We start from the raw sequence: 26,520 nt of genomic DNA on the forward strand, positions 1-26,520 counted from the left end.
CTCAAAGAGAAGAGAGTGGAGGAGTGCGTGGGGAGGGAGAGAGAGAGAGAAGGAGAGAGAGCACACACACGGGACAGAGAAAGAGAGTGAGAGAGAGAGCGCATGCACGCGGGAGAGAGAGTCCATGAGAAAGCGCTTTGGCTCCTCCTTTATATGTTTTTTCCTCCACCTGGGCCTGCCCTATGCAAATTGGGCTTAGCCAGGAGTGCTGTTTGTTCTGCCTGAAGTCTTCACTCTGGTCCTCAGACCTTCCTTGTCTTTTAGCCACTGCCATTTTGGACTCCTTTTCCCTAGTCTACCTACCTAACATTCCCCCCTCAAGAGACGGGAGGCCCAATTTTTTGGGAATAGGGGCGTCGAGGTCTTTCTGGCTACTTCCTGCTGAACTGGGACAGTGAAGGGTATTGGGCCTCCCCCTCTTGCTAGTCTAAATCTCAGAGTCCTTATAGCTGTGTCCAAGGGTGTGTGATATTTTCCATGGTCAGCTGTAGTTTTATATCTTTGTTGAACTGGCACTGCATGTTGTAGCTGGTTGACCTGGGCAGAGACAAAACAGGTTAGACAATTGACAGTACATGGAATAATCATAAGCATCATCAATATAGCATAACAAGGACTAGTAGGGACATTGGTCAATTTTAAATTCACATCGCCAGGATAGCTCAAGTCCCTCCTTGTTCAGGCATCAAAAGATCTATCTCCTGTCTGTTTTGGAGTACAGTCTCTGTCAAGCTGTGTTGGCTCCTTAGAGTTATCCTGAGAAATCTTATCCCCAGAAACCAGATTTTGGGGGTGTTCATTAGAATGGCACTCATTGGTAGTTCTGAATAGGTATCTGAGATCTCCCAGGGGCTCACAGGTGTATTGGGTGTCCTCTTCTGTTTTCTTCCATGGCTTGACTCGTGAGTAGTGAATCCAGGAGTCATGTCCTGGTACCTTGACTGCTGTTGGGGTAGAAAGTATTACAGGGTAGGGGCCCTTCCATGTGGGCTGGAGTTGAGCCTTTGGGGACCCACCTTTCCAGACTTTAATTAGGACTTGAGTCCCTGGAGCATATAGTGGTGACTCTTTAGAATCTTTTGGGTCCCGGTTCATACCCCACAAGCGTATATCCTGTTGGAATTGCCCAATGGCCATGGTATAAGACTGCAGGGTCTGAACCTCTGCATCTAGGAAGAGGTCATTGACATAAACAAAAGGTCTCCCATATAGCATCTCATAAGAACTAAGACCAACCTGTTCCTTAGGGGCAATGCGGGTGCAGAGGAGAGCTATTGGTAAAGCCTCCTTCCATCCCAGGGAGGTCTCCTGGGTTATCTTTTTTATCGCTGATTTTAAGAATTGATTGGCTCTTTCTACTTTTCCTGAAGATTGAGGCCTCCAGGCACAATGGAGATAATAAGTAATGCCCAATGCTCTCGAGACCCCTCGGGTGACCTTAGAAGTAAATGATGTCCCATTGTCACTTTGTAATGACCCGGGCAGACCAAATCTTGGAATGATTTCATGGAGCAGGTTTTTAACTACCTCCTCAGCCTTCTTGGTCCGGGTGGGAAAGCCTTCAATCCATCCTGTGAATTATCTATCATGACTAATAGGCATTTATACCCTTGAGAAACTGGCATCTGGGTGAAGTCCATCTGCCAGTCCTCTCCTGGGTAGGCCCCACGTCGTTGGACGGGCTGGGCCAGCTGGGGTCTTCAAGCTCCTTGTGGGTTGTTTAATTGGCAAGTGGAACAAGAGGACACCACCTGTCTCATAGTTGTTTGGAAGCCTGTTCCTCTGAAGGACCTTTCTAGTAATCTTTGGAGGGCCTTTTCTCCTAAATGAGTAGTGGCATGTAAGGAGTTAACCAGCTTTCATTGGAGGTTTCCAGGCAGAAAAAGGAGTCCCTCCTTTTGGAACCACCCATATGATCTTCTTGAAAGCCCTCTCTCTTAGCTTTAAGAGTCTCACCTTCAGTATATGAAGGAGTTTCTGGCAAATTAGCCTGTGGAACTAAGGTGGCAATCCCTATTAGGTCATGGTTCTGTAACGCTGCTCTCCTAGCTGCCTGATCAGCTGCTTGGTTCCCTCGTGCCACTTCCGTGTTCCCTTTTTGGTGTCCTTTATAGTGGGAGACTGAAACCTCAGTGGGCAGATGGACTGCCTCCAAGAGTCAAAGAATCTGCTCACCATATTTGATTGGGGACCCTCGGGTGGTCAAGTGGCCCCTTTCTTTCCAAACAGCTGCATGTGCATGTAGCACCAGAAAGGCAGACTTGGAGTCAGTGTAAATGGCTATTCTTTTTCCTTTTCCCAGCTCTAAAGCTCGAGCCAGGGCTATGAGCTCAGCTAATTGGGCTGAAGTACCTGGTGGCAGAGGTTTAGCCTCTATGGTCTCAAAATTGGAGACTACTGCATACCCGGCTCTTCTTTTTCCATCCAAGACAAAGCTGCTTCCATCAGTGTACCAGATTTCTTCAGGATTGGTCAGAGGATCTTCTGACAATCCCTCTCGGGGTTTTGTCCAGTGGTCCAAGGTTTCTAGACAGAGTGAAAGGGGAGAGAGCCCTTGGGGGTAGGCAGGAGGGTGGCTGGGTTAAGAACCTCACAAGGGGATATAGTGAGGCCTGGATTTTCTATCAGCATTACTTGATATCTGAGGATTCTTTGATCAGACATCCATAAATGGTCTCTCCCATTTAGGAGTTGTTTTACTTGGTGGCTGGTAAAAATAATTTGCCCCCAAAGAAGAGTTTTAAAGCATCTTCTATCATGATTGCAATAGCTGCAAGATTTCGAAGGCAGGGGGGCCAACCTCGGGAAGTTGGATCGAGCCTCTTGGACAAGTAAGCTACAGGCTGGGGCTCAGATCCCAACCTTTGAGTTAACACTCCCAAGGCTATTCCCTCTCTTTCATGGACATAAAGTTGGAATGCTTTTTCCGGGTCTGGCAACCTCAAGGCAGGTGCCTGAGTTAAGACCTGTTTTAGTGTAGCCTCTGCCTTCTTTTGAGGAGTTCCCCACATCAGTGGGATTGAATCATCTCGTCCCTTTAAGCTTTCATATAAGGGCTGGGCAATTAGACCATAATTGGGCATCCAGATTCTACAATAACCAGTTAGCTCCAGGAAAGCTCGCAATTGTTTTTGAGTCGTGGGGGAGGGCAACTGGAGGATTCCTTGTACCCGATCAGAGGACAGCCTCCTGGACCCGTGTGTAATCTGAACTCCCAGGTAAGTGACTTTGTCTCAACCATCTGTGCCTTAGCACAGGAGACTTTATATCCCCTTTCTGCCAAGAAGTTTAGAACCCGAACTGCATGTTGTTGGGCACTTTTCTCATCTGGAGAGCAGATTAGTAGGTCATCCATGTATTGTAATATTTTCCCATTAGATCCCAGGTCCAGACCTAGGAGATCCCGGCTAAGGGCCTGTCCAAACAAGTGGGGGCTATCTCTGAATCCCTGAGGTAATACTGTCCAAGTCATCTGTTGGTGTTTTTATCCTGGGGCCTCCCACTCAAAGGCAAAAAGGTATTGGGATTCTTTAGCCAGTGGTATGCAAAAAAATGCATCTTTGAGATCCAAGACTGTAAACCACTTGGCACTGGGTGGGATTTCTCCCAAGATTACATAGGGATTGGGTACTGTGGGATGGAGGGAGACTACAGTTTCATTTATGATCCAGAGCTCTTGAACCAGTCGCCAGGTTCCGTCTTTTTTCTTTACTGAGAGGGTTGGGGTGTTACATGGCAAGCTGGTGGGGACCAATAGCCCACAAGCAAGGACTTTATTTATTGAAGGCTGTAGTCCCTCTCGAGCCTCTCTTTTGAGAGGATATTGTTTCCGGTTAGGAAACCGAGTGGGATCTCGGAGGACAATGATGACTGGTTCAGCTTGGTGGGCTCGTCCAGGAATCCCCTGGTCCCACACCTGGGGGTTAATTTTGTCTTCCTATAGTCTTTGGTCCCTCTCTATTGAAGGTGCAATGGGTTCTTCAGTAGTAACCAGGAGCTGTAGAGCTCTAGGGGCTGAAAAACTTCCCATCACAAGGGTGGTCCCCAGTTTAGTGAGTATATCTTTTCCCAATAAGGGAGTAGGACACTCAGAGACCACCAGAAACTGGTGGGAAAATATTTGTCCATCCCAGCAACAAAGAAGTGCTTGGGTGAATCTTTTAGTAGTTGCTTTTCCTGTAGCACCCAAAATGGTACAGCTTTGGGAGGAGAAGGCTCCGGAGTAGGCGATCAAGACAGAGTAGGTAGCCCCTGTGTCAACCAAGAAATTCTCGGACCTACCTGCCACATCCAGTTGCACCCTTGGCTCCAGCCCCGTGATGGTTATCCGTGACAGGCGGGCTGGCTGGAGCGGCCGCTTCAGTCCTCTTGAACCATCGTGAGGGAAGGCTTGGCGCTTGACCTTCAGGCTCTTGGGTCCCGAGGGCAGAGTGCCACCCAGTGTCCCAGTTGATGGCATTTGTGGCAAGCCATTCTAGGAGACTTGTCACGGTTTGGACACTCTTTGGCCCAATGCCCCGCCTGTCTACAGATCAGGCATCTGTCTCGTGCCTTGTCCCTCAAGGACTCGAGGTTTGCCATAGGGCTTCTCTGGAGGGCGGCCAGCATCTGGGCATGCCTTGTCTCTTTCTTTCTCTCCTTCTCCTGGGCCTTGGCCTTCTTCTCCTGTTCTCTGTTATAAAAGGTATTGGTGGCTGTCTGGACCATCTCATCTAAAGAGGCAGCAGGGTCCTGCTGTTGTAGCTTCTGTAACTTAAATCTGATATCTGATGCACATTGGGACAGGAATTTGTCCTTTAAAATCCCCCGTCCCTGGTAAGAGTCTAAGTCCAGGTTGGTAAACTTTTGGAGTGCCTCTTTTAGCCTCTCCAGAAAGGCAGTGGGGTTCTCATTGGGCTCCTGAGTTATTGCTGAGACTGGGCACAGTCCCACAAGTAATAGGCTTCTTTATGTTTCCATGGGTGGACTTCCTTAGGGGTGAGTCTTTCTGAAGCTTATCCTACCCAGAACTGTTGCAACCTGAGAGCCAGGCATCCCCGGGTCAGGGTGCAGATCCCCAGGCAGGCTGAGGTGCGACAGCCTCCTAGAGATCGAATCCCCGGGCAGGTCAAGGCGTGACGGCCTCCCAAGAATTGGGTCCCTGGGCAGGTCGAGGTGTGACGACCTCCTGGGACCCCTGGGACTAGAGGATCCCTGAACAGGTTGAGGCGTGACAACATTTCGAAGGCCAATCCCTAGGCAGATCCAGGCGTGATGACCTCCTGGGATCCCCTGGACTGGAGTTTGGGCATCCCCAAGATCTCCAGTGTGACCAGTGCTGGGTAGAATTAAGGGGTTTGTAACTCATTGCTAGTTTGCCCACCGTGGACGGGTATAGATATGATATAAGTTCATCCTACCCAGAACTGTTGCAACCTGAGAGCCAGGCGTCCCCGGGTCAGGGTGCCGATCCCCAGGCAGACTGAGGCGTGACAGCCTCCTAGAGATCGAATCCCCGGGCAGGTCGAGGCGTGACGGCCTCCCGAGAATTGGGTCCCTGGGCAGGTCAAGGTGTGACGACCTCCTGGGACCCCTGGGACTAGAGGATCCCCGAACAGGTTGAGGCATGACAACCTTTCGAAGACCGATCCCTAGGCAGGTCAAGGTGTGATGACCTCCTGGGACCCCCCCCAGACTGGAGTTTGGGCGTCCCCAAGATCTCCACTGTGACCAGTATTGGGTAGGATTAAGGGGTTGGATATTATAGAGTATTTCCCTCCTAAGGCCAGCTATTTTCTGGTTGTCTCTCCAGAAGATTGTAGAGGCAACCTTGTGGGTCTGGATGGGACTCAGGAAAAGAGCATGAAACAGGAGGGAAGGGGGCAGAGCACAACCTTTGAAAGAATGACATAGCACAAGGGTATAATGTAAACCAATTAAAATCAACTGGGTCCAAGATGACAAGTCAAATTCAAGTAAACCTTAATCCCCAATCTATAAGCCAACAGACACACCCAGAGGTGGCAGGACAGCTCCAAAGCAAAAGAGGGAGGAGTGGGTGGTTCCCCAATGGCTGGGATGATCCTCCCACTCATTAGCATATGAATTCCATCCCCTCACAAAACCTAGCCAGGCCTAATTCCATGGCCTTCAATGCCCTCGGCAATGGTTCACACCCTGAAGGGTGGCTTCTCTCTGGATCCTAACAAATCCATCTCTTATGCTTTGTATCTCAATGAATTTTTGCAATGAGACATCAGAGCCTGAATTTCATTAGTTTTGGCCAGGCTTGAGTCCCGGGAGAGAGCTGAAGGACAGGAGGAAAAAGCAGTGGGAAAAATGTGCCAAGGAATCCCCTTCATAGTCCGCTGGAAAATTTGCTAAATATCTGACCGGTGCTCAGTTTCATTGGTCTAATCCTTGGCACAGAGAAGAGAAAGGACAGAAGAACCCCCACCGGCTTGGGTAACAGCTACTGGGGCTCAGCAGATAGCGCCTTTGGGACATGCTGAGGAGTAGCCTCTCCAGAGTCCCTCAGTTGTGCCCCCTGCTGCCTGCCTATTCGTGGGAGGTTCGAGGAAACAAGAAACGAGAGATTGTAAAGGTTCCTCCAGCCATAGGAGCGAGGACCTGTTACCTTAACTGGAGGTCTTCTGGAATCTGAGATGGCCGCATGAGCTTTCTGCTGAGTTCGTTTTTTGCTGTCCAGGTTTCCAGCATGATGGGCCTTCCCCTGCACTGGGTTTCTTCACCTACTGCTTCTAGCGCGGGAGCTTCGCTGAGTTGGGCTCCTGCTGTGCTTGGCCTCTTCCACGCAGAGGTTCTTTCAGCCAGGTTATATCCGAGTCACGGCACCATAGATGTCACGCGAGTGTATGTTCCTCAGTTCTTTGTTTTGTCACAACAAAGATTTGGAGCAACGGACATTAAAGCCCTTGGCGCATCACAGCTCTTGGGTCTTGGACAAACCGTGCTACAGCTCTTAGGCAAATCAGTGTTACAGCTCCATTTTATTTAGAAGATAGCAGGAGAGTGAGAGAGAGAGAGAGAAAAGAGCACACGCACGCAGGAGAGAGTCCGTGAGAAAGCGCTTTGGCTCCTCCTTTTATGTTTTTCCTCCACCTGGGCCTGCCCTATGCAAATTGGGCTTAGCCAGGAGTGCTGTTTGTTCAGCCTGAAGTCTTCACTCTGGTCCTCGGACCTTCCTTTGACCCTCCTTGTCTTTTAGCCACCGCCATTTTGGACTCCTTTTCCCTATTCTACCTACTGAACACTTTGATGATTATGAAGCTTCACCTTTTATCTCAAGATTCCCTGTACTGAAATCTACTTAGAGATCAATATTGGAGAAGGGAATGGCAGCTCATTTCCAGTGTTCTTGCCTGGAGAATTCCATGGACAAAGGAGCCTGGCAGGCTACAGTCCCTGGGCCGCAAAGAGGTGAACATGACTGAGCGGCAGACACACGCAGATATCAATATACCCAACCCAACTTCAGAGAAGGCGATGGCAACCCACACCAGTGTTCTTGCCTGGAGAATCCCAGGGATGGGGGAGCCTGGTGGGCTGCCGTCTATGGGGTCACACAGAGTCGGACACGACTGAAGCGACTCAGCAGCAGCAGCAGCAGCCCAACTTTCTCATGGTCAGCGACAGCGATGGCGAAAGGCGCTCAGTGCGTCTGGCTCCTTGCGACCCCACGGACTGTACAGTTCACGGAATTCTCCAGGCCAGAATACCGGAGTGGGTAGCCTTTGCCTTCTCCAGCAGATCTTCCCGACCCAGGGATTGAACCCAGGTCTCCCGCATTGCCAAGATTCTTTACCAGCTGAGCCACCAGGGAAGCCCTTATGATTCTTATGATCAGTCTTTCATTTTCTATCTTTTCCACTCTTTCCCTTTGTTATCATTTTTTACTTTGAATCTATTTGTAAAATGTGTATTATTTACATAGTGTATTTTCACCTCTTGCTTTTTTAATCCAATTTGATAATCTTTGTCTTTTAATTGAAGTATTTAGACCAGTTATATTGAATGTGATTGTTGGTATGGTTGGGTTAAATCTACCATCTTGCTGTTTTCTATTTATCTCATCTGTTCTTTTCTCCTTTTCCTCTCACTATTGGATTAACCGGAATACTTTGTTTTATAGTCCATTTATCTCCTCTGTTGTTCTATTTATTATACCTCTTTGTTTTATCTTTTCAGTGGTTGCTGTTGGGCTTTCAATATGCATATTTAACTTATGGATGACCGATTGGATGTAAGAGAGAGGGGAAATTTGTGTGTTAAAAATGACCCTCAAATATCTGGCCTTGGCAACAAGAGGAATCATTCTCTGAAATAGGGAACTCTGAAGGAAGATTGCAGTGTGGGGGGTGACAAAGGGGCCTGAAGATGTGATCAGTTTTGGTCCTTTTTCTGAGAGAGGGAAATTTGAAGGAAGATTACAGAGTCGGGGGCGATGAAGGGGCTTGACAATGTGGTCAGTTTTGGTCAGGTTGCACTTAAATTGCATGTTATATATCCAAAAGATGCTTGGTGGGCAGTCCATGTGTAGTCCAGAGGTCTGAGCTGGAGCTGCTGGCAGGGTCATGGGCATGGGGTGATTCTTGAGTCAATAGGACTGGGTGAATCTGTTATGAAGAGTGTGTATCAGGTGAGGAAAGCCCCAGTGAAACTCAGCCCAAGGACCAAGGACCAAGTTAGGGCCCACATGGAGAACAACAGGGGTGTGAGAGGGAAGGCCAGATAGGAGGAGCAGAGCAAGCCACGTGTGCCATCACAGAGCCAAAGGGGAAGCGGCCTAGCAAGTGCCCCCAGGCGCCGCTTCTGGATGGTCCTGAGTCTAGGCAGCGTGCAGGGGGCCTCGAGGTCATCCAAGGACCTACTCCTCCTCCTTACCTGTGCATGAGCACCTCATGTGCATTTAGGTCTGGTCCATGTTGTATTAAAACACTTTTAAAATAAAGAACTAGGGATGGTTCACCTCTGCCAAGTGCTGCTGGGAGGTGGGATAAGGTGGTGTATTGGGGGTTTTCGGGGGTCTGTGGTGCGGCAGCCAGAGGCCCTCAGGGAGGATGTTTCTGGGCACTGACCGGGGAGGGTCCCCTGGTCCCAGGGGTCCCACACAGTGGTGGAAGCGGAGGGACTGAAGAAGCAGACTCTGTGCGTGTGGCTGTCTTTCTGGAGAACTTGGGCCTGCTGGGCTTGAGGCACCGCATATGCTCTAGCTGGGCCCTGCAGACAGCTGCACCCCGGGGCGGGGTGGGCAGGCAGTGAGCAGACCCAGGCCAGTCTTCTCCAGAGCGTGAAGTACGGGGGTGCACTGCAGGACCACGGAGGACGAGGAGTCTGTGCTCTTGGCCTGCAGGGCTTCCCTGGGGACCGGTCCCCCAAGTCCTCTCCCTCCTGCTCAAGCAGCTGCTCAGGCAGCCAGCGGCCCCTGGGGAAGCAGATTCCCCGGTCCCCACCCTGTCCCGGACGCTCGTCTGAGCAGCACCCAACCCACCGGCTTTCCGCAGCCCTGCAATCTGACAATCTGCCTGGTTGCTGACTTCCTAGAAGTGCAGCCCCACCACACCAACCTCGAGCAGGAGACCAGCCGCTCGGCTTGGGGCTGCCAGAGGGGGCTCAGCAGATGGGGGAGGGGAGCAAGCGGGGGGCCTGCAGCGAGGGGCCCAGGCCAGGCGGGTGGGGGAGGTGAGAGCATGAGGCTGAGCCAGTGGGAGTGTCGGGCCCATGATTGGCCCCGAACTGCTGTGTGTGCGTGCGTGTGTGCATGTATACCTATCTGTGCATACATGTATGTGTACCCGTGATTGTGCCTCTGTGTTTGGCGTGTGCACATGTATGTGAGTGCGTGTGTTTGTGTGCATACATGCACGCACGCACATATGGACAGGCCGTGGGGGCTGTGCTGCCCCAACCACATCCGAAAGTCAGCCGAGTGCAGCTCCGCCGTCTGCCCTGCCCCCGCCCCCCTGCTCAGACAGCCCGTCCACTCTCTGTTGGGCAGGAGTCCTCTCCCGGGCACAGGTTGGCCCAGGGTTGCCCTGTGCCAGCGACCCCTCAAGCCTCTGATGCTCAGGGATTTCTCATCTTTTCAGGACCACTGAGAGAACCCCGTCTCCTTCACCACTTGGGAGTCGAAAGTCCCGAATGTACTTTCCATACTGTCTGTGGATTTTTAGCGGGGTGCTGGCCATCTTTTTAAAACTTTTTATTTTGGAAAATCTCCACTAGGCATAATTTTCATAAAAGAAGGCTATGATGAACTCCAAGTGCCCACCACCCCCAACTTCAACAGTGATCAAATGACTCACACAGTTTTATCTGCCCTCGCCCCACCAGAGGGGAGGTTTTAAAACAAATACCAGACATTATATCAGGTCATCTACCAAAGCTTCCGCATAAATGAACGATAAGGGCTTTCGAGCACACTGTGAGGTCATTGCCACCCCGCATCAGGCAAGCAGCCATCGCTCACGCTCCCCACTGCCGCAGGCACCTTTACAACTGTTTATCTGGACGCGCTGGGGTCTGAGGGTTCTGGCTGCAGGCCCGAATCCCAAATCCCGTGTGTGATGGCAGGGCCTCGCCCACCGGCTTCTCTGAGAGTGCAGTCAGCCGTGCCCAGCGAGGCCGCGCTCTTCACGCCCCTGCCTTCCCAGCCCGGGCATCGGGCATCGCCATCGAGGCCTCCTAGGGGGGACCGGGTTGAGGTGCTTCTGCCCCGACTCTACTTCCTGTCTCAGCCTGTCCCCTCAGTGCCCCACACTCCAGGGTCACACCTGGGGGTGCTTCTCAGTAGAGACGATCCCCCCGTGTTGTGTGACACGCCCGCGGCCCCACGGGGTAGAGTGGAGCTACCCGCTCTTGCCCGCGCCCTCACACTGAGTGGATAAGCTGCATTGTGAAAATGCCGCTCCACTCAGCGTCCTGGCCGCCACCGGCAGCTCGGCACACCCCGAGTCCACGTCCCCTCCCGACGGGCACACCCCAAGTGTGCCCCGTCTCTTTACCTCCCCTTTTTGTAAAAAAATAGAAGTGGACTTTGGGCTTCCCTGGTGTCTTAGATGGTTAAGAATCCGCCTGCAGTGCAGGAGACCCAGGTTTGATCTCTGGGTCGGGAATATCCCCTGGAGAAGGGCATGGCTACCCACTCCAGTATTCTTGCCTGGAGAATCCTACGGACACAGCAGCCTGTTGAGCAACAGTCCATGAGGTTGCGAAGGGTTCACACACCACTGAGAGACTAACATTTTCACTTCTTTTTTCTCACAGTTGGTTTACAATGTGTGTTAACTTCTGCTGTACAGAAAGTGATTCCGTCATACATACACACATATGCATGTGTGCTGTTGTTCAGTCACTAAGTTGTGGCCAACTCTTTGCAACCCCTGGAGTGCAGCATGCCAGGCCTCCCTGTCCATCACCAACTCCCGGAGCTTCAGACTCCTGTCCAGGGAGTGGGTGATGCCAACCAACCATCTTGCCCTCTGTCGCCCCCTTCTCCTGCCCTCAGTCATTCCCAGTATGTGTGTGTGTACATATGTATGTACATATGCAGTCTTTTGTGTATTTTCCATTATGGTTTATCACAGAATACCAAAAATAGTTCCCTGTGTTGTACAGGAAGACCTTGCTGTTTATAAGAGTTATAAGAGTTTACATCTGCTAACCCCAAACTCCCAGTCCGCCCTCCCACAGCTCCCTTCACCTCCCCTCTTGACTCTTGTCCTCAGGGCCTGGCCGTGTAGAGCGGCCCCCAGACCAGGGCTCAACGGGGGCACCCCTGGGGTGTCGCCAGCTGTTCTGTGCCCGCTGCAGCTCCTGTCACTGGTGACCAACTCCAGAGCTTAGATCAGTTTCAGGTGTGATTTGGGGGGTTTGGCGGGACCACTTCAAGAAGCAACTTTTTTTTTTTAAGTACAGTTGAAAATTCATGGATGTAAACACTGTGTTTCAATCTGTTAAAAATTACTCTCCTGATGGACACTAGATGATCCTACAACTAGATGATCCTGTCCTTGGCCACGGGGAGTGAGCTTGCTTTGGCTCTCAAGTCCCTTTGATGTTGGCGACCGTCTTGATCTGCTATGCTCTCTGGTATGAAAAGCCATTTTGGGTGCATCTTATCTGTTCCCCAACCCAGACCTAAAATCATCTACTTCTCTCCGCGGGCCCCCTTCCTCCTCATGAGAAACGCTAGCCAGAGACCACAATCTGGCTGTTAGGCATGTTGGTTTCTAAGCCTTATCAGCAGTCAGAACCAAGAAGCTTTATCTTTAAGATAAGACACAGTTCGAGTACAAACCGATACTCATCACTCAAACTCAGGCCTGCTGGCTTTTTTTCTTTTTTGTCCTTGTTTGTTTTTGGCTGTCCTGGGTCGTCATAGCTGCATAGCCTTTTCTCTAGCTGTGGCGAGCGGGTCTACCCTCCGGTATGGAGCGTGGGCTTCGTTAAGATGGTTTATTTTTGCAGAGCACAAGCTATGGGGTGCATGGGCTTCGGGAGTTGTGGCTCCCCGGCTCTAGAGATCAGGCTCAATGTTCGCAGCACACAGGCTCGGTTGCTCCGAGGCACCTGGGATCCTCCCACACCAGGGATCGAACCTGTGTCTCCTGCCTGGAAGGTGGACTGTCTACCACTAGGCCACCAGGGAAGCCCCAGATCTGCTTGGTTTTCACTAAGTTTTATTGATGATACACCTTTATCCTACAGCGGACGTCTCAACAATGCCCAACACAATTATTCACTTGCTTTATCCCATAGCACAACAGTCTCAAAATAAAAACCTCACACTATTATCAACAACATGGTTACTGAAAATAATTTAAGATGCACTTTTACAAAAATCATTGAGTTACACAGACGTACAGGCAAAACAGTGTTTTTAAAATATTTGGAAGGTGATTACACACAATGGAACGTTTTAGCCATTCTCTGTCGTCAGGCTGTAAGGATATACAATCAAAATACTGGATTTTAAAATCACTTGGAAGAATTTGGTAGGGTTATGCTACCAACTGATCTTGCAAATTAATTGTCTTCACCTTGCTTTCAAGTTCAAGAATCCCTTTTAAAATATAATGTAATTTAATTTAGTAATTGCATAAATATTTACCTGGTTCCAAAGCCAAATCTATAAATGAAAGTCACCGAAGTCCAGTTTTGATCCCTCTCCCCCTTCACCTCTTTTCTGCCTAGTCCCTGTAGGTAGCAATTTAATTTTAAACAAATGTTATGGCTTATTCTTCCATTTGTAAAAATATAGTCTTCTGCTCCTACATAAATACATGAGCATCAACATCCTTTTTTCACTTAGCTGTATATCCTGGAAAGGACCATACATTCGCGTACAAAGACATTTCTCTTCCCTTTTTGCAACTGCCCAGTTCTGCGTGGTGGGGACTGGACAGGCGCACACCACCCAGGCCCGTGGACAGCTGTCTGAGTGGGGTCCAGGCTGTCGCTGCCCTTAAGCACCACAGGTCAGCCTCTCCTGCACCCTCTCCCTAGGTCCGCTGTCCATCCGTGGAGGAGATTCCCAGAGGTGGGGTTATGGGGTCAAAGCTGGATGCTGCCCAGTGCCCCTCCGGGGGGTTAGAGGCCAGAGGAGAGTGTCCGAGGGTGTCCTCCCCCCACGGATGGTTGTCAGACTGGCTCTGGCCCACCTGACGGGAGACAGGGCTCCCGCTCCCTGCACGCTGGGGGCCCTCTTTCGAGCCGTTTCCACCTCCTTCTCTGTGAACCGTCCAGCCGTCGCTCTACCGGTCGGCATCTTGCCCACCCTCCAGAGGGCCTCCTGCCTCAGCATTGCTGGGGTGCTGATCAAGTTGGGCTCCCCCCAGGCAGACTGGCTCGTACCAGCCTGAGCTGGAGGCCGCCTGCCCTTGGGGGCAGGGGCAGAGGACCCTCTCGTGGAGAGACAGAGCCCTGGGGTGCTCTGAACCTGGGTGCTGACTTCAAGGCAAGGATGACGTGTGTGAGGCACACGCCTGCTCTCTGCCCACCAGACTCCCCAGCCTGAGGTCGTCACCGGGGAGCAGGGCCTGGAAGCCGCTGTCGGGCTGCAGGGACCCCTGCAGGGAGTGGGTGCCTGGAGAGGAAGGGGGGCAGAGACTGGGCAGGGGCTGCCTGGAAGGGGCAGGCCCAGATGGCCATCTCTGATGGGAAGGGAGGCCCGAGACCAGGCGGGTGCTGGCGGCTGGAGGCCGCAGGGAGGCGGTGTCCCCAGGAGGGGGGCTGGTGTGGAGCAGTGGTCCTTCCAGGCAGACAAACCCCAGGCAAAGAAAGGGGAAGGAGGCCCTGGGGGAGGCAGGAACCTGCGGCCAGCCATACCAGCTCCTCATCGCTGTGGGGGGCGGTGGGGGATCCCAGGGTTCAGAGCAGGAGGCAGAGCGGGCAGCCTGGCAGCCACCCTGGAGGAGGCCCCATGAGCCTCCAGGCACCCCTGCCTTCAGCCCAGCCAGGCCAGGGAGGCGGGGTGGTGCTCACGCGTCCCCGTCCTGGGCTCTGCCTGCCCGTGGTGTCTGAGGTGGGTTTGCAGGAGGAGAGCTGCCCCCGGGCCTGGTCCCTGAGTAATGCTACTGTTGGCGAGATGGGGTGTCAGGACCAGGCACTGGGAAGCCCGGGGCCCCCCTGCCCAGCCCGTGGGTCCGATTCTGTGGGCCAGAACGACAGGTCCACCTCTCAGGCCCAACTACTCCCCAAGGGGGAGCCGGAGGTGACCCTGGGGGCAGCCAGGCCAGGCCAGCAGAGCCTCACAACCCCTCAGGGGCCCCAGCTGTGCGGTTTCTCTCCCTGGGACAAGCCCCCCAGCTGGGAAAGGACTGGACATGCCTGGCTCGGCCTCTCTCGGGCACCCTGGGGTCCAGGGCGAAGGGCTGTGGAAGGGGCTGCAGAGGACAGTAGGGCTGAGGGGGTCTGTCTGGGAGCACGAGGGGCTTGGGGGCCTCAGGGAAGCGTGTGGTAAGAGCGCAGGGCTGCCCGCCCCGGGCGCAGGACTGGGAGTATGCGCCCTGGACATGTGCCCTCTGGCCACCAGGCCCCTGGCCTGAGTGGTGGTCACAGGCATAGCGGCAGTCCAGAGCCTGGAGGGCGTCTGGTGCGCTGGTCGTCTGACCAGAGGACCGCGGGCTCCGCTGCCCGGGAGAGCGGCTCCTTTCTGGAAACAGAGCGGTCGTCCCTGGGCCCCTCAGCACCTGCCCCTCGTGGGCTCACCGGCAGGAGGGCCCAGGGGGCAGTGCAAGCCAGAGGCCCCGAGCGGGCAGGCAGCGTGGCTGCGCATCCTCCACGGCCTTCCCGAGACTGGCTGCTCCCCTGGGCCTGGCTGTGTCCCCTGGACTCCGCCCCTGGAGCAGGAGCAGGAGCCTGTGTGGGAATAGCCTGCCCCGGGCACAGCCAGGTCCTGCTCTCTGGCCCCCAGCCCACTCCCCGCTCAGCCACAGGTGCTGAGTGATGGACAGTGTGGGGCGGGCGGGTGAGCAGGCAGGTCTTAGGCCACAGAGTGCTTCCTGGAGTGGCGGAGGCGGCCGCTGCAGGGGCTGGAGGGTTCCTGGGAGGGCCCCCAGCACCGGCCGTGGGGGTCCCTGCCCCCAGCCCAGTGGGGGCGGGGCGGGAGGCGGGGTCCCTGGCACCCTACGCTTCTCACCGAGGAGGTGGGTGGCAGAGCCGCTGGGGCTGTGTGCCCGTCCCCGGCCCTCCACCCCCATGGTCGGGTCGGGGCCTTGGCTCCCTGCCCCTCAACCACTTCCGCGGCAGTCCCTTCCGATAGGCCGGTGGTCAGTGCGTGGAGATGAGTCACAGGTCACATCCGAGGGCCTGCGGTGGTGGCAGGGTGAGCCTCACACAGGACAAGTCTCGAGTGGAGGGAGGGCGTGTCACGCCAAAGAGCTGCACCCAGGCAGCCACATCCCGGGGCTGAGGGGCCAGTTCACCGCCCACCCACTGCCGACCCCCGCTGCACACCGCTTCTCCATTTTTATAAACTTGTTTTGTGAAAAAGTTCAACTGTATGTCAAAATAGCGGGTCTAGTACAGAGACGCCCGGGCTGCCTGCCCCACGAGGACCGAGGTCGCCTGGTCTTACAGCAAAGTCCTGTCCCCTGTGTCACCTCAGCTGGTGACTCGGGAGTGAGCGTCCAGCAGGCAGGAGTCCAGCCAAGGCACGGTGATGGGCCCAAGGACAGACGCCAGCCCCTGGCCCCTGCCCATGCTGGCTGTTCCCCGCCGTCCACTCACAGGGGACGCCGTCCCCAGGTGGCTCTTGACAGCCCAGGCCTGCGGGGTCCCTCAGGGGGCTGGGGGCAGAGCTGGGCTCATCCAACTGCGCCTTCATGAGGGACCGGCCTGCAGGAAGATGGAGGGTGCGAGTCCAGGAAGAAACAGCCAATGAGGGGCCCAGACCCCCAGAGGGACGCGCCTGGAGATGGAGCGGCCGCGGTGGGGGGACCCCAGGGAGGAGGGGTGAGTGAGCAGCCTGGCTGGAAAGGGTCCAGTCCCCTCCTCTCCTGCCTTCCTCGGGTCCCTGAGGCCGGCCTGGCGGCTCAGGGCACACCTGAGCCCAGGGCCTCAGGACAGTGTGGGGGGGAGCAGACAGCCCAGGGGAACAGGGCCTGCTGTCTTCAGGTCTGGGGTGGAGTTCAATGCTGTTTCCTCAAGATGGGGCCTCATTTTCCTGTGAGGTGGCCGGGGGGATGGTCCCAAGGGGTGAGTGGTGAGCCTGGGGTGGGGTAAGGATGGCCTCCCAAGGGTGAGGGGTGAGCCTGGGGTGAGGATGGTCCCGGGGTGAGGGGTGAGCCTGGGGTGGGGTAAGGATGGCCTCCCAAGGGTGAGGGGTGAGCCTGGGGTGAGGATGGTCCCGGGGTGAGGGGTGAGCCTGGGGTGAGGATGGTCCCAGGGGTGAGGGCTGAGCCTGGAGTGGGGTGAGGGTGAGGGTGTGGGGTGAGCCCGTGGTGAGGATGGCCCTAGGGGTGAGGGGCGAGCCTTGGGTGAGGATGGTCCCCTGGGGTGAGGATGGTCCCCAGGGGTGAGGGGTGAGCCTGGGGTGAGGATGGTCCCCTAGGGGTGAGGGGTGAGGCCGGGGTCGGGTGAGGATGGCCCCAGAGTTGAGGGCTGAGCCTGGGGTGAGGATGGTCCCCAGGGGTGAGGCTGGGGTCGGGTGAGGATGGCCCCCAGGGGTGATGGTGAGCCCGGGGTGGGGGGAGCTGTGCGTCGTGTCGGTCGTGGGTGGGACGAGCTGCATGCCCTGCCCTCCCCTCCCCTCTCCTCCCCGAGCAGTGTCCCCACCCCCGGCAGCCTCCACGGGTGTCCCCCCTGCTCCTCCACCCCCAGAGTGGTGTCCCATAGTCACGCCCGCCTTGCCCACTACAGTGACAGCGGGCGAATAACAGGCCCCAGGCCGGTTTGGGGCCAGACCCGCGGTGGTGGCGGGGCTGTTTCCCAGCCCGGTTTTGAGAAGAGGGGAACAGAAAGTGCTGGCAGCGACAGAAGGCTGAGCCTGAGGCCCAGAGGCCCGGCCCCCGGGGTGCCCTCGGCCCCCTCCCCGAGGTGACTGGGGCAGGGCTGGGGCTGGGCGAGGCCAGCGAGGTGCTGCCCCCACCCCTGCATCTAAGGGCCCGCGGTCAGTAATCAGGGTAAACTGTCCTCCCGTGCAATACACCGGAGACAAGGCAAGGTCCAGGAACAGCGGAGAAGCAGTGTCAGACAAGGCAGCTGGTAGGACCAGCGCTCCTTTGCCTCAGGCTGGGGTGGGCGGTGAGGGGAGCCCCTGCGCCCATACCAGTGGCCACGTCTCCCCGCGAACAGCGCTGCCCCCCTCCGCCCAGCTGCGCCCAGATTGTGAAAGCGAGGCCAGCCCGCCCCGCCTCCAGCCTCCCCTTCCAACGCGAGGCACCGCGGCTCCCGCCCTTCCATCTTGCAGGAAGCCCTTCCCCACTCCGCTCCGCCCACATCCCAGGTCCGGCTTCAGGGCTGCCTCCTTCTGGAAGCCTCCCGGTCCTGACCTGCCCTCCGTGAACCCCACGAGGTGAGTGTAGGCTCCCCCTGTGCTGGGTGCGTCCCCCTGGGCCATCTCCCCAGCGCCCTGCCAGCCCTGTCCAGCATGGTGCCCACGAGTAAGGCAGTTAGGGTGGGCACAGAAGGGGGAAGACCAGTGTAGAGCCAGGCCAGAGTGGGCACACAGTCACGGAGCCCTGGGGAGGACCGCTGAGGGGTGAAGGCCCTCGGCCGGTGGCCACACTGCGCGGCTCGTGACATCCCACCTGGGTGTCCTCAGGGTCCTTTGCCCTCATTCTGGGCTGGTCCTGAGTCCCCCGCTTTCAGGACTCCTGGACCTGGGCCAGGAGTCCCCGCCTCTGGCCCCTGATGGCGGGGACCCCACTCCCACCCCAGGTGAGGAGGCTGGGGGTGGCGGTGGTGGAGGACAGGGGTCCTGGAGGCAGCGCAGTTCCCAGGGCCCAGGGTGGGGATGGGGATGGAGCCGTGGGCACACCTGGCAGCCTCCTAGGGAGCGACTCCGCCTCCCGGGCACTTCCCTGGGAGAGGTTCATCTGGACAGGGCAGGGATGCCAACCTCCAAGCTCAGGAGCGTGTCCCCCCGCTGCAGCGTCGCCAGCGGTCTTTTCTCTCAAACTCCAACTATTCCGAGGGGTGAAGGGCCAAGACCCCAGAAGAGAAGGAGCCCCCTGCCTTCAGTCCCGCATTTGGACCCCTACCCCCCACAGGCTGCCACACAGGCTCTCGGGCAGATGTGAAGCAGGAGAGGTGGGTGCTGGGGCCAGGGGCACTGAGCACTGAGGGTGGGGGCCTCGGAGACAGAGCCCTGTCTGAGCCTGAGGTTGGAGCAGCAGCGGGGCCGCAGGGCCCTGCCCGCCCTGCTCTGCAGAGGGCGCCTTAGGGCTCTGAGCCCGCCCGGCAGCGGGAATGGGTCTGGTCTGGACTCTGAAGCCAGCCTGGTGGGGCCAGCCCTCTTGGACCCCAGGGAACCCAGTGGACCTGGAGGAAAGGACCCAGCCCTGCCCTCCCTCCACGGTGGGGGGATGGTGAGTCGGCTGCAGGGCCAGCGGAGGGAAGGGCTGTGGGGTGGGGCGGCGGGGGGGCTGCACCCCACTCCAGGCCGCAGCCACTCATGTTTACACGCGCCTGCTCTGGCCAAGACTTTGCTTGTTCCCAGGCGCTGGCCACCCAGTTGATTCCTCCGCTGGGCCCTGCTGACCCGTGAATGGGACTTGTGAGGCCCTGCCCTGTGTGGGAGCAGGAGGGGTCCCGGCCACAAGCCAGGACCAGGACACAGGAAAAATTCAGGAGAAGGTCTATGGCTGAACGCCAGGTTGCAGAGGGGCGCAGAGGGCTGTGGAGGCTGGGGGCTGGTGGGGAGGGGATGGTCAGAGAGGAGGGACGGCAGGGGAGGAGCTCACAGTGGGACCCTCCAGCCTGGTCTGCAGGGTGAGCCCAGGCCCCTCCTCAGGGCAAGGTCCCTGGTTCCCGAGTCAGGAGGCCAGCCAGTCCCCTTCATGGAGCCCCAGGTTCTGCCTGTGGAAACGGGCAGGGTGGGGTCGAACTTGCCCCAGCCCCTCGCAGGCCATGCCGGGAGAGGTACTGAGGTCAGGTGCAGATGGCCCAAGCCGAGGGGAAAGGCGCTGTCCTCAGGTGCAGGGAGGGCAGAGCGGTCCCTTTGAGCAGGGTCTGGGGCCCTGAGCTCAGAGGGGAGGGAACACAATTCCAGGAGGGCCTGCAGGAGCCGCAGAGAGAACATTCTAGAAGGGGAGGGGGTGGTCTGCAAGGACGGCTTCTGCGGAGGGGCGGTGAGGAGGCCAGCTGGTGGAGGGTCGGGGGGAGTCAGGCACTGGAGCAGAGCAGCAGGAAGCCCACCCGGAGTGGGCTGTGCTACGCTGCTGTGCGTGCGAAGGTGCAGGGCCTTCCTGCCAGGACGCGGGGGTGGGTGGGGGCACTGACCGCAGACACAGGGGCCCCGCCCGGGAGCTGACGGGGAAGGTGCCTCTGCACCACGCGAGGTCTCGACCTCCAGCTCTGCTGTCTCCAGAAAGGCCACTGCTTCTCTGGGGTGTCAACAGAGGCGGCCGCTGGCACCCCACTTCCTCTCCCAGGAATCCCCCAGGCAGCCCTGGTCTGGGCTGGCACAGGTGGTGGGGAGCCCCACGGGCTGTCACCAGCCCGCCTACTGCCTGCCGGCGTTGAGGGGTGCGGTCAGGACAGTGTGGGGACCCGGCTCACCCGGCCCTGCTTCCCTACCAGCCCTTCGGCAGGACCTGTCGAGGCGTCAGCAGCTCAGGAGGGAACCAGCGAGTCAGGTCAGTGCCCGCAGGGGCCGGGGGTGTCAGAGGGTGAGGGCTGTGACTGGTCTCAGGGGTGAGGGTGAGGGGGTCTCAGGGGTGAGGGTGACGGGGTCTCAGGGGTGAGGGTGAGGGGGTCTCAGGGGTGAGGGTGAGGGGGTCTCAGGGGTGAGGGTGAGGGGGTCTCAGAGGGTGAGGGTGAGGGGGTCTCAGAGGGTGAGGGTGAGGGGGTCTCAGAGGGTGAGGGTGAGGGGGTCTCAGAGGGTGAGGGTGACGGGGTCTCAGGGGTGAGGGTGAGGGGTCTCAGAGGGTGAGGGTGACGGGGTCTCAGGGGTGAGGGTGAGGGGGTCTCAGAGGGTGAGGGTGACGGGGTCTCAGGGGTGAGGGTGACGGGGTCTCAGGGGTGAGGGTGAGGGGGTCTCAGGGGTGAGGGTGACGGGGTCTCAGAGGGTGAGGGTGACGGGGTCTCAGGGGTGAGGGTGAGGGGGTCTCAGGGGTGAGGGTGACGGGGTCTCAGAGGGTGAGGGTGAGGGGGTCTCAGAGGGTGAGGGTGACGGGGTCTCAGGGGTGAGGATGACGGGGTCTCAGGGGTGAGGGTGAGGGGGTCTCAGGGGTGAGGGTGACGGGGTCTCAGAGGGTGAGGGTGAGGGGGTCTCAGAGGGTGAGGGTGACGGGGTCTCAGGGGTGAGGATGACGGGGTCTCAGGGGTGAGGGTGAGGGGGTCTCAGAGGGTGAGGGTGACGGGGTCTCAGGGGTGAGGGTGAGGGGTCCTCAGGGGTGAGGATGACGGGGTCTCAGGGGTGAGGGTGAGGGGGTCTCAGAGGGTGAGGGTGACGGGGTCTCAGAGGGTGAGGGTGACGGGGTCTCAGGGGTGAGGGTGAGGGGGTTTCAGAGGGTGAGGGTGACGGGGTCTCAGGGGTGAGGGTGAGGGGTCCTCAGGGGTGAGGATGACGGGGTCTCAGGGGTGAGGGTGAGGGGGTTTCAGAGGGTGAGGGTGACGGGGTCTCAGAGGGTGAGGGTGACGGGGTCTCAGAGGGTGAGGGTGACGGGGTCTCAGGGGTGAGGGTGACGGGGTCTCAGGGGTGAGGGTGAGGGGTCCTCAGGGGTGAGGATGACGGGGTCTCAGGGGTGAGGGTGAGGGGGTTTCAGAGGGTGAGGGTGACGGGGTCTCAGAGGGTGAGGGTGACGGGGTCTCAGGGGTGAGGGTGACGGGGTCTCAGAGGGTGAGGGTGAGGGGGTCTCAGGGGTGAGGGTGAGGGGGTCTCAGGGGTGAGGGTGACGGGGTCTCAGGGGTGAGGGTGAGGGGGCCTCAGGGGTGAGGGTGAGGGGGTCTCAGAGGGTGAGGGTGAGGGGGTCTCAGGGGTGAGGGTGAGGGGGTCTCAGAGGGTGAGGGTGAGGGGGTCTCAGTGGGTGAGGGTGACGGGGTCTCAGAGGGTGAGGGTGACGGGGTCTCAGGGGTGAGGGTGAGGGGGTCTCAGAGGGTGAGGGTGACGGGGTCTCAGGGGTGAGGGTGAGGGGTCCTCAGGGGTGAGGATGACGGGGTCTCAGGGGTGAGGGTGAGGGGGTCTCAGAGGGTGAGGGTGACGGGGTCTCAGAGGGTGAGGGTGACGGGGTCTCAGAGGGTGAGGGTGACGGGGTCTCAGAGGGTGAGGGCCGTGACGGGGTCTCAGAGGGTGAGGGCCGTGACGGGGTCTCAGAGGGTGAGGGTGAGGGGGTCTCAGGGGTGAGGGTGACGGGGTCTCAGGGGTGAGGGTGAGGGGGCCTCAGGGGTGAGGGTGACGGGGTCTCAGGGGTGAGGGTGAGGGGGCCTCAGGGGTGAGGGTGAGGGGGTCTCAGAGGGTGAGGGTGAGGGGGTCTCAGGGGTGAGGGTGACGGGGTCTCAGGGGTGAGGGTGAGGGGGTCTCAGAGGGTGAGCGTGAGGGGGTCTCAGAGGGTGAGGGTGAGAGTGTCTCAGAGGGTGAGGGTGAGGGGGTCTCAGAGGGTGAGGGTGAGGGGGTCTCAGAGGGTGAGGGTGAGAGTGTCTCAGAGGGTGAGGGTGAGGGGGTCTCAGGGGTGAGGGTGAGGGGGTCTCAGGGGTGAGGGTGAGGGGGTCTCAGGGGTGAGGGTGAGGGGGTTTCAGGGGTGAGGGTGACGGGGTCTCAGAGGGTGAGGGCCATGATGGGGTCTCAGGGGTGAGGGCCGTGACGGGGTCTCAGGGGTGAGGGTGAGGGGGTCTCAGGGGTGAGGGTGACGGGGTCTCAGAGGGTGAGGGTGAGGGGGTCTCAGCAGGCGAAGGCTGTGCCGGGGTTCTGAACCTCGGCGGGTAACCTGGGGGAGAATCCTGTGAGGGCTGATGGTCTGGCACCGGGACGTCCCTCATGGGCAGCAGTGCACAGGAACTTGGGGTGACTACTGGGGCCTGGTCCCCCTCACTCGAGTCTCTGAAGTCTCTCGTGGGCTGAGACCAGTGTCTGAAGCTAGAAGGGAGGGGTCTGAGGGGGGCCCTAGCACAGTGAACACGGCTTTGTGAAACCTGTCCCAGGTCCTAGGCTATTTCTAAGTTGGGGTCCCAGCTCCAGAGGACTCCTCGGCGCCCGGACAACGGGGGTCAGCAGTACACTCTGCCCCAGATCCCACTTAGGGCGTGGGAATGACAAAGGCACCTCAGTGCCGCAGCGAGGCTGGCTTCCCGCCCCGCTGGGGAAGCGGACCGACCCGACACCGCAGTGGGAGCAGGAAGCGGAGCCTCTGGGGTGCCGCCCTCCTCCCGGGGCCGCCTCCCCCAGCAGGAAGTGGCGGTGCCCCCACAGCTGAGCGCTCTGAGCCCCGGCTGCCGCCCACCCCTGCCCGGGGCCCCACACCCTTGCCTGGGGTAGGCAGGACCTGAGTGGGTTGCCATGGCTTCTGGGGACCCCATGCTGTTTGAGCTGGACCTTGGGACTTGACCCCCCCAAACCTTTTCCACCCCAAGGGAGAGGCCCCACGAGCAGGGCATTTCCTGCAAGGCTCGCGTGCACCCTGATAATCTCGCAGAGTTGATGTCCTTCTCCCTGATGGTTAGCAGTCATTATAAAGGGGAAAACGTAAAGATGGCAGCTAGCTTTTTTAACTTGCTCTCTCCAAATATTGGGCCACACGAGGCTGTTAACTGAAAGTTAACACCCTCACGAGTGTGGAGCAGGACACAGCCCCGAGACAGCCGTCAGGGTGCAGGGCATCCCGTGAGGGACAGGCCTGCCTCCCCCTGCTGTCCCGGGCAGCGCCTGGGTGACCGTCCACTGCTGCAGGCCTCGCTGCCCAGAGTAGCGAGGGGCTGTCCTGGACCCCGCCTGGGTGGGGAGACAGCCCGGAGGCACGCGTGTGGCAGAATCACCCCGTGCTCCCAGCAGGCTCGGGGGTTCTGGGCCGGGGGCAGAGAGGCAGGCAGGGAGGACCCCAGCAGTTGCCCCAGTGGGTTCTGGAGTCTGGGGAGCTGCATGCACGGGCCTGGGGCCACAGAACAAGGGGTGAACAAGCGCAGTCCTTCAAACATGAGGAGAGAGGTTTCACACACATCAGAAACATTTGTGAAGCTTGAATTGCTTGCAAATGGGCACTTAAAATTCAGAACGGATTCACCGGGACAATTGGTGAAATATTTCCGCTGCTACTTGCTGCGGTCTGTGCTCCAGCTCCCCTAATGGACTGTGGCCTGGACGCTCCCAGGGGGCTGTGTCTCAGGCAATGAGCGCCCCAGCCGTGAGCCTGATACCCCCGCCTCTGGATGTTTCTTCCCTTCCTGTGTGTGAGCGGGGGCAGGGGAGCAGACTCCACCCCCCGACAGACTGAACCCCCTTCTTGACCTCACCTGAAGGTCAGGGAGCCCCCAGGGGGCCCGGTGCTCATGGAGGAAGGAAGGCCTCTCTCCCCACCCCTCCAGGCCCTTCCAGCCAGAGGAAGCAAGGTGGGGGGTGGGAGAGGGTCCAGAGGGTGCCTGCCACTCACACAGGCCTGCTCCATGGTCCCACACGTTTGACACCCATGCCTCCGGGTGCCGCCCAGCTCAGGGTACCACACCAGGAACATCAGACCGCTGACCAAGTCCATCCCCAGGCTGGTGAGCTGGTCCTGGCAGTCCTGGGCTGTCATGAAGCGTGCGCAGGGAAGCGAGAGGTGTGGAGGGTGAGGCCGTGTGGGAGCTTCTGACAACGACCGGGTGGAGGTCACCCAGCAACACCCCAAGGCCGCCAGAACCACAGGGCAGCCCTGTCCACGGGGAACTCAAGGGGACTCCCAAACCAGGTTGGGCATCAGGCCAGGCTAGGTGGGCCTGAGGGCAGCCGGGGAGGCTCTCGGAGGGGAGGAGGGAGGGAGGCTGGGAACCAGAGCACCCAGCCACCATCCCCTCAGCAAGAGGACACAGCACAGGAGGGAGAGAGGGGCTGGACTTCTCTGGAGGCCCGCACTGTGGCTCCTGCTGCCCTGGATCTCAGTAGCCAGGAAGGGCCCTGTCGGGAGATGCCCGCCCTGCTGAGGTGCAGGGGTGCGTCAGACGCGGGTGCCTCCTGCAGCCAGGTTTGCGGAAGACATGGGGGGGCAGTGAGCCACCCTGGGACCCCGTGGGCCCCTCAGTCTACCCGCTTTCAGACTCCAGGGCTCCTGGGGTCCCTGTCTCGCAGTTGCCTCTGAGCCCCCCCTGGTGAGAATGGCACTGGGCTGGGGCGAGGCTGGCCACCCCTGGGTCCCCATACTGATTGCTGGTGGAGTGGGGCCCCTGGGGTCTGAGAGCGGGTGGAGCTGGCGGGGCTGGGGCTGGGGGTGTCCCTTCTGCCCGGCAGCCAGCAGGTCCCTGCAGAGGCAGGCTCAGGCACGGGGACCTAGAGGGTGCCTCGGGGCTGCTTGGGGTGTCCTTGGGCAGGTGAACTCGGGGTTCTTGAGGTGGGGGTGGTCAGGCTCCCCCGGCTGGCCTACCCACCTCACACCCTGCCCCCCTCAGCAGCCCCGGGATCATGAACAGCAGCAAGTGCAGCCCCGAGGTCAGCCCAGTCTACCTCAGCTACATGGGCGGGCTCCTGGCGCTCGGCCTGCTGCTCAACGGCCTGGCGCTCTGGGTGCTGTGCCGGCGCCTGCCGCGCTGGACAGAGACCCGCATCTACATGGCCAACCTGGCCGTGGCCGACCTCTGCCTGCTCTGCGCCCTGCCCTTCTTCCTGTACTTCCAGAAGCAGACCTCCAAGGACACGCCGCTCTGCCAGGTCTCCCAGGCCGTCTACCTGCTCAACAGGTACATGAGCATCAGCCTGGTCACGGCCATCGCCGTGGACCGCTACGTGGCCGTGCGGCACCCCCTGCGCGCCCGCAGGCTCCGCTCCCCCAGCCGGGCCGTGGCCGTGTGCGCCGCGCTCTGGGCCGTGGTCCTCGGCTCCCTGGTGCTCCGCTGGTTCCTGGATGTGCAGGACGGTGGCTTCTGCTTCGCCGCCCGCTCCGGGCGGAACACCTATACCGGGGTCTTCTCACTGCTGGGCTTCTATCTGCCGCTGGCCGTGCTGGTCTTCTGCTCTCTGCAGGTGGTGACCACCCTGACCCAGGGGCCCGAGGCTAACCCGGGCCAGGCGGAAGCCACGCGGAAAGCCTCTCGCATGGTCCTGGCGAACCTGGCCGTCTTCGTGGTCTGCTTCCTGCCCTTCCACGTGGTGCTGACCATGCGCATGGCCCTGGGCCTGCAGACCTGTGCCATTAAGATGGCCATCCAGATCACGAGCAGACTCTCAGACGCCAACTGCTGCCTAGACGCCATCTGCTACTACTTCATGGCCAAGGACTTCCAGGAGGCGTCTGTGTCAACCACATCCCCCAGTGCCAAGGCCCACAAGACCAAGGACAGTATGACTATGACCCTGACCTAGGAGATAAGCCATGGGCTCCCCTGCTGGGGGACCAGTGACCAGAGACAAGGAGCCCCACGATCTGTCCTGAACTTGCTGTGGGCCGTGGGCTGTGGACACTCTCAGGAGGCTCAACTCAGCAGGATAACCTGGGCATGGAGCCTGGGGAGGCAACACCCCCACCCCCGGGGCAGAAGAGGGACAGGATGGGGACAGGAGGAATGGGGCCTGAGCAGGGCCAAGCCCAGGGACCCTGCTGTGTCCAGAGCCTGGCACACCTGGGGCACTGGGAGGGGGGTGTCTGCCGGGTGCCTGAGGCTCTGATGGCCAGCTTTCTGCTACTGCCCCACAGGGGCCAGAATAAAGCTTTCCACTGGGGCTCTGTGCCACCCACG

The 26,520-nt window shown here is 58.7% G+C and overlaps 1 protein-coding gene across 6 annotated transcripts; it reads left to right on the forward strand.

Moving 5' to 3' along the window:
• Positions 1-17,159: 17,159 nt before the first annotated feature.
• Positions 17,160-26,520, forward strand: GPR35 (G protein-coupled receptor 35). Of its 6 annotated transcripts, none has more exons than XM_044945395.2 (4): positions 17,160-18,016; positions 18,596-18,753; positions 20,245-20,300; positions 25,237-26,520. In XM_044945395.2, exon 4 carries the CDS (start codon positions 25,250-25,252, stop codon positions 26,144-26,146), a length of 897 nt encoding a protein of 298 aa, XP_044801330.2. In that variant the 5' UTR covers positions 17,160-18,016; positions 18,596-18,753; positions 20,245-20,300; positions 25,237-25,249; the 3' UTR covers positions 26,147-26,520. The 6 variants fall into 6 exon arrangements, with proteins under 6 accessions (XP_044801330.2, XP_044801331.2, XP_044801332.2 ...); XM_044945394.2 differs by having other exon boundaries at positions 17,162-18,016; positions 25,240-26,520; XM_044945396.2 differs by lacking the exon at positions 18,596-18,753.

This window comes from Bubalus bubalis, chromosome 6, assembly GCF_019923935.1.
Source record: "Bubalus bubalis isolate 160015118507 breed Murrah chromosome 6, NDDB_SH_1, whole genome shotgun sequence".
Classification (NCBI taxonomy): Eukaryota; Metazoa; Chordata; class Mammalia; order Artiodactyla; family Bovidae; genus Bubalus; species Bubalus bubalis.